We start from the raw sequence: 15543 nt of genomic DNA, 5'->3' as shown, positions 1-15543 counted from the left end.
CCTAAGGTTTTCTTTCATTTCCCACCTCCAGCGCAAGTACCAAAGTGCACAACATACTTTTTAGGGGAAGAAATTTAAATTGCTGCTTCCTTGCTTTCATAAAAAGCTCATTATGCTATTTTTACTGCTTCATATTTTTTGTTCTTATTACAAAACTGTAAAACTGAATGTGTACTCCTTTTTTTAAAAAAAGATGCTAGTATAACCATAATTACTTTAATTGGTTTGTAAGTAACAAGACAGTTTCAATCAAGTGTCAACCCTGATTATCTATGACACAAACTGTCTATGATTGTTTTTGCTCTTGCTCTACACTCTAGTCTGGCTACAGCCTTCCCTAGAGTGAATTTCCCTAGCCAAGGCAAAGAAAACAGATATGATCAAAAAAATCAGTCATGTGGGGACACAGCTTCAAAGATTGGCTCAAAAGGTAAGCCATATGAAATAGCTGATCATCTAAAAATACATTAGGGGGAAAGAGAAAAAGGAATGCAAAGGCCTGTGACCACCAGCATATGCTTGCTGCTGAGAACCTTTTCAGAATAAATCTGTTTAGCGTTCTGACTGTACCTGTGGAAGGCCTTGAAATCTAATAATGCCTCATGAGAAAAGGTTTCTGAGCAAGGCCCAAGATGGGGTGGCCTAGAACTCAAGACACCTATTCTCATTTTATATTGCTTACCTATATTGCTTCACAGCCAGAAGGGGAAACATTATTTTCCCTTTGTCTTCCCCCATATCTCCTTTCCATGCTTTTATCAAAATTTCATTTCAACTTCTGAAGTACCAAGTCTGATGACAAGTGTATTTGTTGTAACAAGCAGGTATGAAAAAGCCTCCAGGAACAATTTCAGAAAACAACAGGGAGGGCACAAGGAGCTAATTATTCCATAACATCCAAGCATTCTCACAGTTCTTAGTCTAACCCAACAGAGCTTTCCAACTAAAACCCCCCAACCGCCCCCCCTTCTTGCTCTCCTCAGAGTAACAGTAAAGACATTATAATCAAATTATACTTAGCAGGAGGGGGTAAAAGGTGAGTAACAAGAAGGGGAAGTTTCACTTTGAAGCCTACCCACCCTTACCCCACCCAAATCACGAAGTAATTTCAAATATAAAGTATAAGCAGGCAGACAACGGTGGCCTGAAGCAGTTACTTGAACCGTCCAACTTTGAGGGAGCCATCTCCAGTGACAGCAGAAACGCCAGAACTCAACTCCAGAGGAAAACATGGGGGGGGGGGAGTGTTCCCATAACGGTAATTTTAGCAGAAGGACCACGTAGGGAAAGGAAGGGACACTTTAGGGGGGGTAACTTAGTACCCCAACTTCATATCCCCTCCCCGGGGAAAAAAGAGTGTTCCTTTCCTTGGGAGAATTTCTGTTGGAAGAGTGGAATATGGTCACTTCGGGGGCGGCTGTTGCAGCTAGCACCTTAACTGCCCCCCCACGCCCCCCCCTCCACGCGCCCGCACGCTTCCCTAACCTACCTGCTGCAGGGGCATTTCCAAGCCTAACAATGCCTCCCCCCCCCGACAGCTCCAAGAGTTGAGAATCGGGAAGGGCCGCGTGTCTGTGTGAGAGAGAAGGCGAGACGGGCACAGGCGCGCACCCTGTTGTGTATGTGTGCAGTTCTGTGTGGTTGCTCAGGCCAGAGGAAGGATCTGGTGTGTCCCCCCTCCCCCCGCTCGGATCAGCGCCCCCTCCTTCCCTCTCTCTCCCTCCTTCGCCCGGCTCCCAGTCACAAACGCGGCCTCGGCGCACGTGTGCGAAACGTCACCGCCGAGTCCGGGGGTGAAGCGAAAAAGCGACCAGCGGGACAGAGAGCCTTCCTCTTCCCTACGGCCATGCTGCCTGTTCAGACCCTGAACCCCATCGCCGGGGAGGAAAGGTTCGGATCGGGCCGGCTCTCTCACGCATTCACACGCACACGCCGCGAGCCACCCCCAATTCTTAGTTTTCCCATGCCAGCGCGCTGCTTGCAACGCCGGTCTCTTTGTTCCTGCCTTCAGAAATTGAGAGGGAAAGAAACTGTCCCCCCACTAGCCCCCCCCATAATCGAAGGACAACTACCACCCCCAAGATTTACTTCAATCAGCTGGGGGCGCCCTACTCTCCCCATCCCCGGATCCTCCCATTGCCGGGAGAAAGTGGCTTCCCGCCAGAGGCAAAGGAAAGGAAGGGTAGAAAAGTTTGTGGCACTGGGAGCGACAGCATATACAAAAGCCTCCACGGCGCCCCTCTTTCAGGGAGCACCCCCGTCCCGCAGCGCAGAAAGGAAACTCAGCCCCCGAGACCTACACAGACGGGGAAGGAGGAATTACCAGCGATCGGCCTCCGCTTTCACTGGCGGGATGCACCAGCACCACCCGCCCGGCGGGCCCGTGCGGGGTGCAGCACAAGGAGGTGCCTCTACTGCCCACGAGACTAGGCCGAGCGCCCTCCGCCGAGCCACAAACAGCCCCGGGAAAGCTGGAGACCCAAGTCGCCCCCAACGGAGATGCCCCGGAACTGCTGTGGAGGTGAATGAAAGCGCTGGCGGCGGCAGGAGCGAAACGAGCCGGGAGGCTGATGGCAACCGCGGGGGTCACTCCGGAATCCATGGGAGGCGAAGCCGACTGAGCAGGGAGGCCGTGCGGTTGGAGTCCCCTCCGCATCCTTCTTTTATGGATCTGCACCCGGAGCCGAGTCTCCTCCCACCCCTTTCGCTCGCCACCCCTTCCCCCGGGCCTTCCCCAGTCTTTAGCTATTTAAGGCCCGAGCCCGGCTCGAAATGGTCCAGGCTGCGGTTACCGGGGGAGGGTCCAGTTTCAGGAGGCGAGGTTGCTAAGGGGAATGAGCCCGCATTGTGGGCAGATGCAGCGGATGGACTGCGGCCACTCCCGCTGTGTGGGGCTAGCTGGAAAATGGCTCCAGGAAGCAGCGGCAGCTGCCGCTGACAATGAATAAAAGGAAGGGAGAAGGGTTACGCGCCAAGAGCCTCCCGCGAAACTCAGATTTCCCGCTCGCTTTTCAAACGAGATTTGCATAGCCCAGCCCCTTCAGCATGCCAAGCCTGGATCGTTAACTCATTGGCCTACTCCTTCTGCCTGGCCTTCCAATCCTGAGAGTTTTGGACACTTTGCCAGCTTCTCATTGGATCATAAAGGCACGGGGTTGCCCTGTTTTGCATTTTCCTTGCCTATTGGTTGACTAGTTTGGGGATTCCCTTCGAGCTGCCGGGATTCCGGACTTTAAAGCGGAGCCTTCCAATTCGCCTTGCTTTATTCCTCTCGCATTAAGATTGTGCACACTCAAACTCTGTTTCTGCTTTACAGAGAATGGAATAGATGAAATGCAGCACCGGTTGGGACCCAAAACGAGTCACAGACATAGAACTGAACTCAGTGGACTGCTGGGATATTAAAAACCAAAAGCAATATCGCCGTTATTTAAACCACGATTTAGCAAAAATTAAACTGGATCTGCTGCGTGAAGAATATTGTAATTTACGCCATAATTAAATTTTTAATGACCCACAAGACTCCCCCCCTTGGTCAACTGATAGATCTCTGACTAAACTGTCGGTAAATTATCCAAAAACTTGGACTGCTGATAGCAGAAGCAAAATTGCTTCCTGTAACTAGAAATACAAATTATGTTGCTCAAGGCATAAGTACTAAGATTAATAAAACTCATTTGGTTTGGAAGAACTGTGGGCCAATTGCTTTCTGGCATTCAGAACGTTGCTGGGCTCAGAACTCTAATACTGATGGCAATTTGCACCAGGTTCTATCTGATAGATCTCTGGATTAGAGTGAAAATAGACAAAAGTAGTTCCCAGAAACCCGAATTAGGTGTACCATGGTTTGTGGCAGATATGGCAATTCAAGTTCCAAGGGATATAAGTAACCCCAATCTTTTTTTTTTTTGGTGCCTGTTCTTTGAAACTTTCTTCTGCTTGATGTCAAACTATTCATAGGGGTGAAAACCAAAAGCAATTGTGAAGAGATCCAGAAGAATCTCTTTAAATTGTGTGTGTCAGCTATGTGCGGTTCAGTTAGTATAATATGGTGTACACCACCACCCCCTCCATTTATACATGGATGGAATCTGAGCTATCTGCAGCTAATCAGGAAAATGGATAGCTCAGTTTATATGTCAGCTCAGGGTCTGGTAGCTGTGAAAAACAAATGGTATGCTAGGGATCATTAGGAAATGGCATGAAAATGCAGATGTGGACATAGAATGTTGAGAGTTTTTCTTCTCCATCCATGGCTCAGAGATCATCCAATGAAGTTGATTGGAAGGAAATTTAGAAAAGACAATGCAGGCATTGCATTTCTTCACACAGTGCATAGCTAGCCTGCGGAATTCATTGCCACAGGAAATGCTGATAGCCAGTAATGGGGGATTTAAGAAGGATGGATAAACTCATGGAGGACAGCTGGGTCAAGAGCTATTAGTCCTGAAGAGTCTTGCCTTCAAGTACCAGTTGCAGAGGGGAGGCATATGCTTCCATCTCCTGCTTGCAAACAGCCCAGAGACAGCTGGTTTGGTGCCAATGCTGCCCTCCTTCCAAAATACTCTAAAAATGCAAATCTTTGCATCAGCGGGAGGTGGGCTTTCAGTCACTGTGGCCTCAGGGCACAATATACCCTTGAGCTGGCACTGCCCCTAAACAAGGGAAAATGGAAAGCCCCAATACTGTGCTTCATATGTGCATAACATGACTCAGCAGCCTACTGTAGCCCTTTTTCCTCCAAATATTAAATGAAGCTTCCTCTCTATCAAGAGATGGCGTACCCTGGCTTTATATAAGTAATGAAAACTGGGAGTGATTGTTACCATCGCTGCTATAGAGAGATGTGCAATTATTAATCTAAGGCAGATACCAGTTCAAATAGTGATTGTATTTTAAATAATTTTATTTTAGAGCCCATTTAAAAATTTTGGTTTTTCTTTTCTCAGCTAACATCAATAATTTATTATTTTAATGTATTGTTAGATTCATCTTTCCTTCAGGAGATTCAAGCAACATATCTGGTACCCAGTCTTCCCATTCCCCCAACAACAACCCTGTGAGGATGGTTGGGCTGAGATAATCACTGGCCCAAGGTCATCCAGTCAGCTTCCATGGCTGAAGGGGGGACATCCAGATCTCCCTGCTCCTCATCGAACACCTTAACTAAATTATTCTCGTGTTCTTTGTTCTACAAATCATGTCTTTTCCTCCCTAGTCTCTCCGTTGACTCCTTAGGTAGGGAAAAAGTATTAGATAACACTGAAGACAACATTCTGAAGGGAATTTGCCAACAGAGACTGTTATCTAAGATTAAATAAAGATGTATAAGCTTTGTTGTTTTAGACATCTGTTATAATACATCTGAGCTTCTTGATTAATTTGTGAGAAGGCATTCTATGAGAGAGCAATCTGAATCTGCACTAGTTGTGAATATTGTGTTTATAGCCTCTCTCAGCAATGTCAAGAATTCCCTTTCCAGACCCTGCTCACTCTGATTCCTTGCCATCATCCCACATCTCCTATTCATTCAAGGCTGGTTACCCTATTGAAGTGTTTCTCAACCTTAGCAACTTTAAGACATGTGGACTGCAACTCTCAGAACTGCATGTGGAGGCAGCCCACTTGCTGAGGCAAAGTTTGGGCTATCAGCGAAGGATTGCAAACAATAATTCAATTTGCATCTTTTTTTTTAACCACCAGAAGTATTACTATTTTAAGTTTTGATTTTAGGCAGCCCTGTGAGGTGGGTTGAGTCTGAGAGAGAGTGACAGATCATAGTCAGCCAGATGCTAATTTGCCTAAGGGAGGACTAGAACGCACAATCTCCCAAGTTCTAGTCTAATACCTCAACCAGAGTTTGGTTTTAGCTTGGTCCTTGCAAAGCAATTATTGCAGCCACATCAGGTTCACAAGACCCACAGCCTCTGATTGGGCTGGAGGTAAGTTGCATGCAATGGAAAGGGAAAGAATGGTTTGCAGGGCCCTTTCGGTGGGGCTTTTTGGTTTAAAGTGTTACAGGAACTGCACCCAAGTCTCTTTCTGTATATATTGCCAGTTTTAGCCTTCATGCCACAGTACAGTAATTGCCTCATTTCACCAATAACAACAATATATCCAGCGCTATCAAACTAACAGCCTACTGTAAGATGTGCCACAGTCTCTAAATCAGGTTGTTCCTAATTGACCCTAAGGGACTTCTAGAGCAAAAGGTTTTCTAGTTCGCAAGTGCTGCTAAGCACACCGGTAAGGTTCAGTGTATAACTTGTCCAACAGATGAGCGTGAATCCTTGTCTTTGACTTTGATTTCTCTCTTTCCCAATCTTCTGTCATCCAGACACCATATTTTTTTTTTCCTTGTACAATTTCAGAAATAGATCATACACAGTAAAAGATTGGATGAAGATCAAAAAACCAGTGTTCAACCCCAGAAATCAGAGGGAACAGCCTCCATGGAATGGGATCAGCCTTTTCTGAAGAACTAGAGGTCCCCTGAGTCCCTATTTCATCCAACTGGACTGAGTTCTTATTTCCATCTTCAGGTACTTGTCAGCTTTAGTCACCTCAAGATAGCCTGCTGCAGTAATCCAGGTTCTAGTAAACTTCTAGCATAATGCCTATATTGGGCAGCCCCATTATGTGGGATCTGGGAATCACACTTCCTGCAAAATGCAGACACGAAAGTATTGACTGATTTAGCAGCACAAAACCGCACAATAGTGATCCTTCAAGTTGCATTAAGTGTCCTTTTATCATTAAATCAAATTCGAGATGTTAGCTTTGGTGCATAAAGATCTATGTAGCTTAGGGGCTAAATTCCTAAAGGAGTGCTTCTTTCTCTATTATCTGTTTGTGACTGGTGGTATGTAATCCCTATCCACCAAATTGATTTTTTCATGGTGTAGAACAGAAGGGAAATCACCTGGTGTCCTACTTTCCATCTCTATTCTGCTACTGCTTTGTACACAAAAGGGTTTAAGCTGCAATAACCAAAGGCCACTCCCTTTGGGACTGTCCATACTAATTATCCTCAACAGTGTTTCCAATAGCCCTGGACAGTTCTGTGCTTTTTTTTGATGTACATATATAGATTGTTGATATTAAGTCATGTTGCCCTTTTATCTCTTGCCTGTTGTTCATGTCTCTCTCTCTCCCAGATTTGACTACTTCTGTCCCATTTTGACATTTGCTGATGTTTAATAAATAAACTTTAAGACAGATAGATAGATATACAGATACAGATATATTGCTAAGTGAACTGACTGGTATGTATCCTTGCTCTGATGTTGATATAGAAATTGATTGGGAGTGTGCCAGGTGCAAACTAAACTAGAAGTTGGGTGCTGGGTGCTAGATGCTAGATGCTAGATGCAAACTAAATTAGAAGTTACCTGCAGTATTTTTCCAGCAATGATTTGGGATATTCCAATGAGGCCCATTCAGTTACATCAATGCTAGACTTCCAAAACTGTAACAGGACCTTCTTAATAGTTGCATACTTTCTCTTTTGTCTGGATGAGTTGGATTACAATTCCCAAGTTCTGCAACTAGCATTGTCATTTGGGAGAGACTGACCAAACCCATGTTCCTCATCCATAGTCCAAATATATGTACATGCAATTTTGCAATTGTTAAATTCATCCTATTCTTTCTTTCTTAATCTTCCCTTTCCATTTTGTTACTCTTTACTCCTTTGGATGCCATCTCCATGACTAAAAGTCATATTATAGCATCCTTTAAAGATCTTAGTGTCTGTCTATGCACAGGTTTCTCTTTAATATATATATTGCATAGTTTTGTAAAAATAATCATATTAAAAGCATATCAGTATCAGCAGTTAATCTGATCTATAGATTACATTCATAATAGATTCCAAGATACAGCCTTATCAGTGTCCTTTAAAGCAACAAATTGCATTTTTAGCAGATTGATCAAAAGTTCATTTCGTGCACATTTCAATAGAAAGAAAATAGAAAAGAATGTCATCAAAGCAAATTTTTGCTGATTATTTAACCAAAACAGAGAAGGTTACTGATTTTGTATTTAGCAATGAAAACTGAGGTTTTGTTTTTTTTAAAAAAACACTGCCTAACTTTTGGCAAACAATGTCTGTTCCCTCTGTAAAACTAAAATTGGGTTATTCTGGCAAGATCTTATTAGCTAACTATACTCACATTTGTTTTTTCTTAAACATAGTGGCCATTAAGTTTTTGGCTGAAAGTGTCCAAAGCAGCTTACAAGTTGAAACAAAACCAAACAGAGTGAAATAATTTAAATCTATAAAGCGAAAGGGATCTGATTAAAATTAATTGGAAACTCAATTTGGAACTCCCAAAGTCTTGAGTTCTGCCCCCAGAGCCTTCTAAAAATTAAAAAAAGAAAATGTAACAGAAGTAGGAATTAAGTACAAGAGTGATTATATTAAATAAACTAAATCAAATAGAATTTAGTTGTGTGACCTACTTCTTTATCCTGGTTTTGACCACTTTTGGGAGTTTGACTGTTAATGGACCATTCAAAGGCCACATGTAGACCTATGAGAAACATTTGTACACGCTCCTGTTCCAAACTATGGCGCAAAGCTAACTGTGTTACACTTAAGGGCACAGTCCTAAGGTGAACACATGCTGGCTGAGACATTACAAGTAGAAATCCTCCTAGCTGAGATAACAGGCACAATTCCTTGGTTAAACTGGATACTGTATTAGTGCAATTTTGCATCAGCAAAAGTATACTGGCAGAATTGCCAAAATGGGGCACAAGGAAGGAACACACTTATGCCATATTTTAAAACCATCCCATCTCTGCTGATAGCATAATTTCATACTGATCTTTGAGGCAGGGCAAGGAAATTCCTCCTTCTATTCCTACCATTGAAATTAATGGAGAGAAAAAAATACATTTTGAAATCGCTGTTGCATCAATTGCCCCATCTGTGTCCCCACAATTGAGGATAATATGTCAACTGACACCCAGTCATAGCACACCCTCGTCAGCATCTGATGATGCATATTATAGAGGACAGGATAACAGCCGCACAGGTTTAGCGTCATGTGTTAGGCAAACTCAGTCTGTGAGTTGCCCTACACTAGCAAAAACAGTATGTAACAAGCACAACAAAGCTAAAGCAAAGAAATGCAGTTTTGTGAACAGCTCTCCTGTCCCTAAGGAAGGCATTGCAAAGGAAAGAGAAGGCTCAGAAGCAGCGAAGTATGAAATAAAGCTCCCAAGATACTGGCTGAAAAAACATAGGAGGCCATTTATTGGAAGAGAAGATGATGACAAGCAGCATGGTGGATGGACTTGGTTACAGTGGTGACAAGTGCACTTTTGGAAGAGCTGAAAGACCAGGTTAGGGACAGATCATCATGGAGAAAATCTACCTATTCACTAAGAGTCTATGACAACTTGATGGCACATAACCAATCCATTTCCTGCTATGGAGAAATGTAAAATGATCATGTTGATAAGATGCTTGTTCTTCTGATAGATTAACTAGGAAAATAAAGTGTTCTAAACTAATCGTAATAATTAGAACTTTGCACTTGAAAACATTTCAGTGGTTGTTTGAGCATCTTTTCTAATTTCATCTTAAAGTACTTTATGAACTTCCTCTACTACAGCCATCATACTTAAGAAGCAAGCAGACTTGATCTGCTATGGAAAAGCTGATCATTTTACACTTTTTAAAGTTATATCCTATATATCAACCAGCAGGGGTCATAGCTTCACAGGTAATTCTAAGAAGTCATTTTATACAGGGACAAGGAAAGATGGCATTATTGTAAAATTGGTCTTGATTATTTCTATTCCTAGTCTTATTATTCTTAAGAAAAAAGAAAAAATAATGCTGATACAAATAGACATTGAAAAGAGTATAGAGAATATAGTAAGGAAAGGAAAAAGAAAAAGAAAAAACCAACCACTATAAGCAATAAAAGCCAGTTTGGGGTAGTGGTTAAGGCATCAGGCTAGAAACCAGGAGATTGTGAGTTCTAGTCCCTCCTTAAGCACAAAGCCAGCATCTCTCTACCACCCTGGCAGTAAAAATATGATACTTTAATAGCAAATTAAATGAATAAAATTTGCTTCTCCTCACACTGTCTGGCTAGCAACAACTAGTGATGGCTTTCCCTGTACAGTGGCTGGTCTCTGAAATCTTATTTTCAGAGATGTCCAATTCCACCTTTTATACTTCAAGCCTTTCCTCTACTTTCCAATGTAGGTATTGAACCTCTTTTTGGTTTTATTTGTTTTGTATATTTTACTTATTCCATTTCATTAATTTTCAATGTTTGTGTAGTAGCCACCACAAATTCACATGGAAAATCAACATAAAACAAGCACGCTTTTAACATACTTTGGTTTAGTTTTGCAAAATTTCATTAGATTTCAGTAAAATGTCAGGGCTGTCTAAAGTCGAAACGGTGCATGGACCTGCATCGTAGTGCATTGGCTGAAGCTGTTTTTTCCCACAGGTTTGAATTCTTTCCTTACTGAGGACAATTACAAATGAGTATGGTTCAGGACAATCTCACAAAAACTTCAACATCTCAACTTTTCCAGGGAGACGTTCTTAATGGTGGGTTATAAGCACACACTCAAACATTTAATACATTTAAACAATGTATTAAAAACTTGGAAGCCCAACATGACCAGTCTGCTCTACTCAAGAACCTTTTCCTGAGCAGTCAAGTGCCTCTTTACAAACCAGCAAGATACTTACACCACATAACTGTTTCCAAACTCTGAAGAACACTAACTTTAGCATGCTTCAATGCTCTCCCCACAGCAGTTTTGGAGGGCCGATACAAAAAAGTCCCCTATGAGCTGAGACTATGCCCCGGTGGACAAGGGGCTATTGAAACTACAGCTGATGTCCTGCTATACTGTACCCTCTATATTGGGGTTTCTCAACCAGGTCCCATGAAACCCCAGGGTTCTGCAAGATGTCACTAGGGGTTCCCCGGGAGATCACAATTTATTTAAAAAATTATTTCAAATTCAGGCAGCTTCACATTAAAGAGGTTCGTTTCAGTCTTCATTTTTAGTTTAAGAGCACTGTTAATGCATATATACAAGCCTACCCATGAAACGAATATAATAATTTTGTAACTTCTGGCCTATATTTGAGCCTGAATGTGCAAGGGTTCCTCCAGGATCAAAAGGTTCAGAAAGGCTGCTCTATATGGATTCAGGGACCTGCTTTTTAACTTCTTACCTGGTAAAACATCCAGGAAATTCTGATCTTTTTTATGTACAGTTGTTATTATGATTCAGTCTCCTTGAACATAGCTAAATTTTGTTATACTGCCTGTAAAATTAGGCAGACTTTGTCCAGTGATGAACCCACCAATTGTAGTATTTTATCTTCTTTTGTTTTTACTTTATTTTTAATGGGTTTCTGTTTGCAGTTCTGGTCAGTGACTATAATAAAAATTCTATTCTATTCTATAAAATGAAATATTGAGTAGGAATGTTTTGAAATTATGACGTCATAAAACTCTCAAGGTTTTAAACAATTATTTTGATTTTTTTATTATTTATGTGAATCATGATCAGCTGATGGCAAAATGACACCCTCCCCTCATTTATTAAACCAATACAAATAATTCTGAACATGCAGAATGTTTATTATTCTGATATTTTCAGAGAAAACTTGTTCAGAGTTTTTTGCATATGGCTGTGGAAGCTGACTTAAGACGAACTGATGCTTTTGAACTGTGGTGCTGGAAAAAAAATGGTGAAAATACCTTAGACGGTAAGTAGAACAAATAATTCAATACTAGAGCAAGAACAACTAGACTGCTTACTAGAAGCACGAATAAAATTTAAGCAGCAAAGCTTAAATATTTTGGTGCGCATAATGTGAAGGCATGAGTCACTGAAGAACATGAAGGCAATAAAAAAAGAGGCTGACAGAAAACAAGATGCCTAGACGCCATCACGGATGCCGTGAACTTACAAAACTCAAAGAATCAATTACTGATAGACAATTCTGGTACTGTCCATCAGAATATAAAGAATTATTGTGACAAATGTTCCACCCCTTATTTTTTTTAAGAAACATTTTTGCTGAACATTTTTGAGAAAGGAAAAAAAGAAAAGAAAGCCAAACCAAAAAAGAAAAAAAGACACACACCCCCAAATAAATATAAAACACAAAACGAGTAAATAGGGAATTTACAAGGATCATAAAATCAAACAGGACATTTGTTAGATAAGCCTTTTCAATATTTCACTTAGTTTTACATAATAGAATGACTTTCAGTATTTTAAAACCTGCAGGTTATTTAGTATCTAAATATCAATATCAATAATCAGCATACTATAAATCATAAAGAATTATGGTAATTTCTGTCTGAACAGTGAAATAGTTATCCTTATGTAAAAGATAATTGAAAGTTAGATTGTTTCTCTTAACCCAAAGTTTGGATGTGGTACAAAATCATATATGGAATTATAATCCAGAAATGCTTTCATGTTAAATTAAATTTTGTATCAGATTTACTACTTTTGAAATACGAAGTTATTTTGCACAATGAAGTATATTCCCACAACTTAATTAGCTATTCTTTTATAGAAGAAACTTTGTGTACTTTCCAATGAGGTGTGTAGAGTACAGGTAGTCCTCGTTTAGCAACCGTTTGCAGTTATGACAGAGATGAAAAAGTAACTTTATGACCAATCCTCGCATTTACAACCTTTACAGGTCTGTAAAGCAAAGGAAAGCTGAAGTAAGATAAGTCAGATTCACTTAGTGATTGCTTCACTTAACAACCAAGTTGCTGGTCCCAGTTGTGGTTGCTAAACGAGGACTAACTGTATCCTTGCAGTAGCTATTATGTACAAAGCTAATTCAGTATACTTTGTGGGGACATAAGTTTGTATAAATGTTATACTATTTTAGGGTATATAAGTTAGTAATATTTAATGAAAAATAGCTTGGAAAGGAAATTCAGTTTTTAGAATTTCTTTCTTTCTATTATAAAGTATTTTCTACAATAGTTGAGCTTTGCAGCACTGCCACCAAATATGGAAAAATGATCCAACCTGATCATTACATTTCCAACAATTTTTAGAAAGTGAACTGTCCATTTTAGCAATCAATATGGTATTATATGCCATCAGTAAAAGCTCCAGGTCTTATGTGAGGCACCTCTGCTTGTGATTCACAGAGAACTTTTAGCCATTGTGTTCCTATTATATTTATTTTTATTATGTAGTATATTATTTTATAGTTTTATATTCCTCTTATTTATGTTTTATTGTAAACCGCCCAGAGTCCCTTTTGTAGGAAATGGATGGTGATAAATTTGATTAATAAATAATAAATAAATAAATAAATCGCAATACACATTTTGCCATTTGCTTCCCCCCCTCCCCTGCAGACACCACAGCAGGGAGCCCCACATCTGGCATCCTTGCCCTAATCTTGGTGTGTAAGAGAGATACAGCCTTCACCACCTATACGACCTGCCCATGGCAATGAAAAAGTAAAAATGAGAAAAAAATTAAATAATTCCTGTAATTTCAATTTCCTCGCCTTTAGGCTATCTAAAGGTGTGTGACTAGAAGTTTCAGACCTTCCTTTTATCAGACCAATCTGATAAACACAATCAAAACCTTGTTTTTAAAAAGGGTAAACTATAAAAATATTTTCAAATGTAAATACATCAAATGTAAACTTTACATGTCAAATGAGGTAGACATTGCTTGGTTAAAAGGAAGAATTTTTAGCTGCCAGTGTAATGTTCTGAATAGACCATAAGATGGCACTGATCTACTATATGATATTAAAGAGGAAAACAAGAGATAGTCTGGAATATGCCTGATGTAGATTCAAAGGGATGGCTTTGATGGTGTGGTCAGGGAGCTAGAGCCAGACATCCTGAAGAGTGAGGTTGAGTGGGCCTTAAGAAGCATTGCTAATAACAAGGCAGCAGGAGACAACGGCATCCCAGCTGAACTGTTCAAAATCTTGCAACATGATGCTGTCAAGGTAATGCATGCTATACGCCAGCAAATTTGGAAAACACAAGAATGGTCATCAGATTGGAAAAAATCAACTTATATCCCCATACCAAAAAAGGGAAACACTAAAGAATGTTCAAACTATCGAACAGTGGCACTCATTTCACATGCCAGTAAAGTAATGCTCAAGTTCCTGCAAGGTAGACTTCAGCAATTCATGGAGCGAGAATTGCCAGATGTACAAGCTGGGTTTAGAAAAGGCAGAGGAACTAGGGACCAAATTGCCAATATCCGATGGATAATGGAAAAAGCCAGGGAGTTTCAGAAAAACATCTATTACTGTTTTATTGACTATTCTAAAGCCTTTGACTGTGTGGACCATAACAAATTGTGGCAAGTTCTTAGTGGTATGGGGATACCAAGTCATCTTGTCTGCCTCCTGAAGAATCTGTATAACGACCAAGTAGCAACAGTAGGAACAGACCACGGAACAACGGACTGGTTTAAGATTGGGAAAGGAGTACGGCAGGGCTGTATACTCTCACCCTACCTATTCAACTTGTACGCAGAACACATCATGCGACATGCTGGGCTTGAGGAATCCAAGGCTGGAGTTAAAATCGCTGGAAGAAACATTAACAATCTCAGATATGCAGATGATACCACTTTGATGGCTGAAAGCGAAGAGGAACTGAGACTTATGATGAAGGTGAAAGAAGAAAGTGCAAAAGCTGGCTTGCAGCTAAATATGAAAAAAACCAAGATTATGGCAACCAGCTTGATTGATAACTGGCAAATAGAGGGAGAAAATGTAGAAGCAGTGAAAGACTTTGTATTTCTAGGTGCAAAGATTACTGCAGATGCTGACTGCAGTCAGGAAATCAGAAGATGCTTAATCCTTGGGAGAAGAGCAATGACAAATCTCGATAAAATAGTTACGATAAAATAGTTACATCACACTGACAATAAAGGTCCGCATAGTTAAAGCAATGGTATTCCCTGTAGTAACATATGGCTGCGAGAGCTGCACCATAAAGAAGGCTGAGAGAAGGAAGATCGATGCTTTTGAACTGTGGTGTTGGAGGAAAATTCTGAGAGTGCCTTGGACTGCAAGAAGATCAAACCAGTCCATCCTCCAGGAAATAAAGCCAGACTGCTCACTTGAGGGAATGATATTAAAGGCAAAACGGAAATACTTTGGCCACACAATGAGAAGACAGGACACCCTGGAGAAGATGCTGATTCTAGGGAGAGCGGAGGGCAAAAGGAAGAGGGGCTGACCAAGGGCAAGGTGGATGGATGATATTCTAGAGGTGACGGACTCGTCCCTGGGGGAGCTGGGGATGTTGACGACCGACAGGAAGCTCTGGCATGGGATGGTCCATGAAATCACGAAGAGTCAGAAGCGACTAAACGAATAAACAACAACAGATTCAAGGCTGTCATAAAACATAGTTACTGAGCTTGTGCTGAAATATAAAAAATGCTGCCCTTAAGTGAACACAGGAAAATAAATTAAAATTTGATATGGGTTCTGCTTAAAGTATTTACCTATTTCTTAGACATAGC

At 41.0% G+C, this 15543-nt stretch overlaps 1 protein-coding gene across 1 annotated transcript in view; it reads right to left on the bottom strand.

Moving 5' to 3' along the window:
* Positions 1-1638, bottom strand: part of E2F3 (E2F transcription factor 3) — a 34121-nt gene extending 32483 nt beyond the window's left edge. Inside the window, exon 1 of the mRNA XM_063298964.1 lies at positions 1490-1638. Coding sequence (XP_063155034.1) covers positions 1490-1504 — 15 coding nt within the window. The 5' untranslated portion in view covers positions 1505-1638. The remainder of the gene's footprint in view (positions 1-1489) is intronic.
* Between the last annotated feature and the right edge of the window lie 13905 nt (positions 1639-15543).

The sequence above is a fragment of the Candoia aspera genome, chromosome 3 (genome assembly GCF_035149785.1).
Source record: "Candoia aspera isolate rCanAsp1 chromosome 3, rCanAsp1.hap2, whole genome shotgun sequence".
NCBI lineage: Eukaryota > Metazoa > Chordata > Lepidosauria > Squamata > Boidae > Candoia > Candoia aspera.
This window is presented reverse-complemented; position numbering and strand designations above follow the sequence as displayed.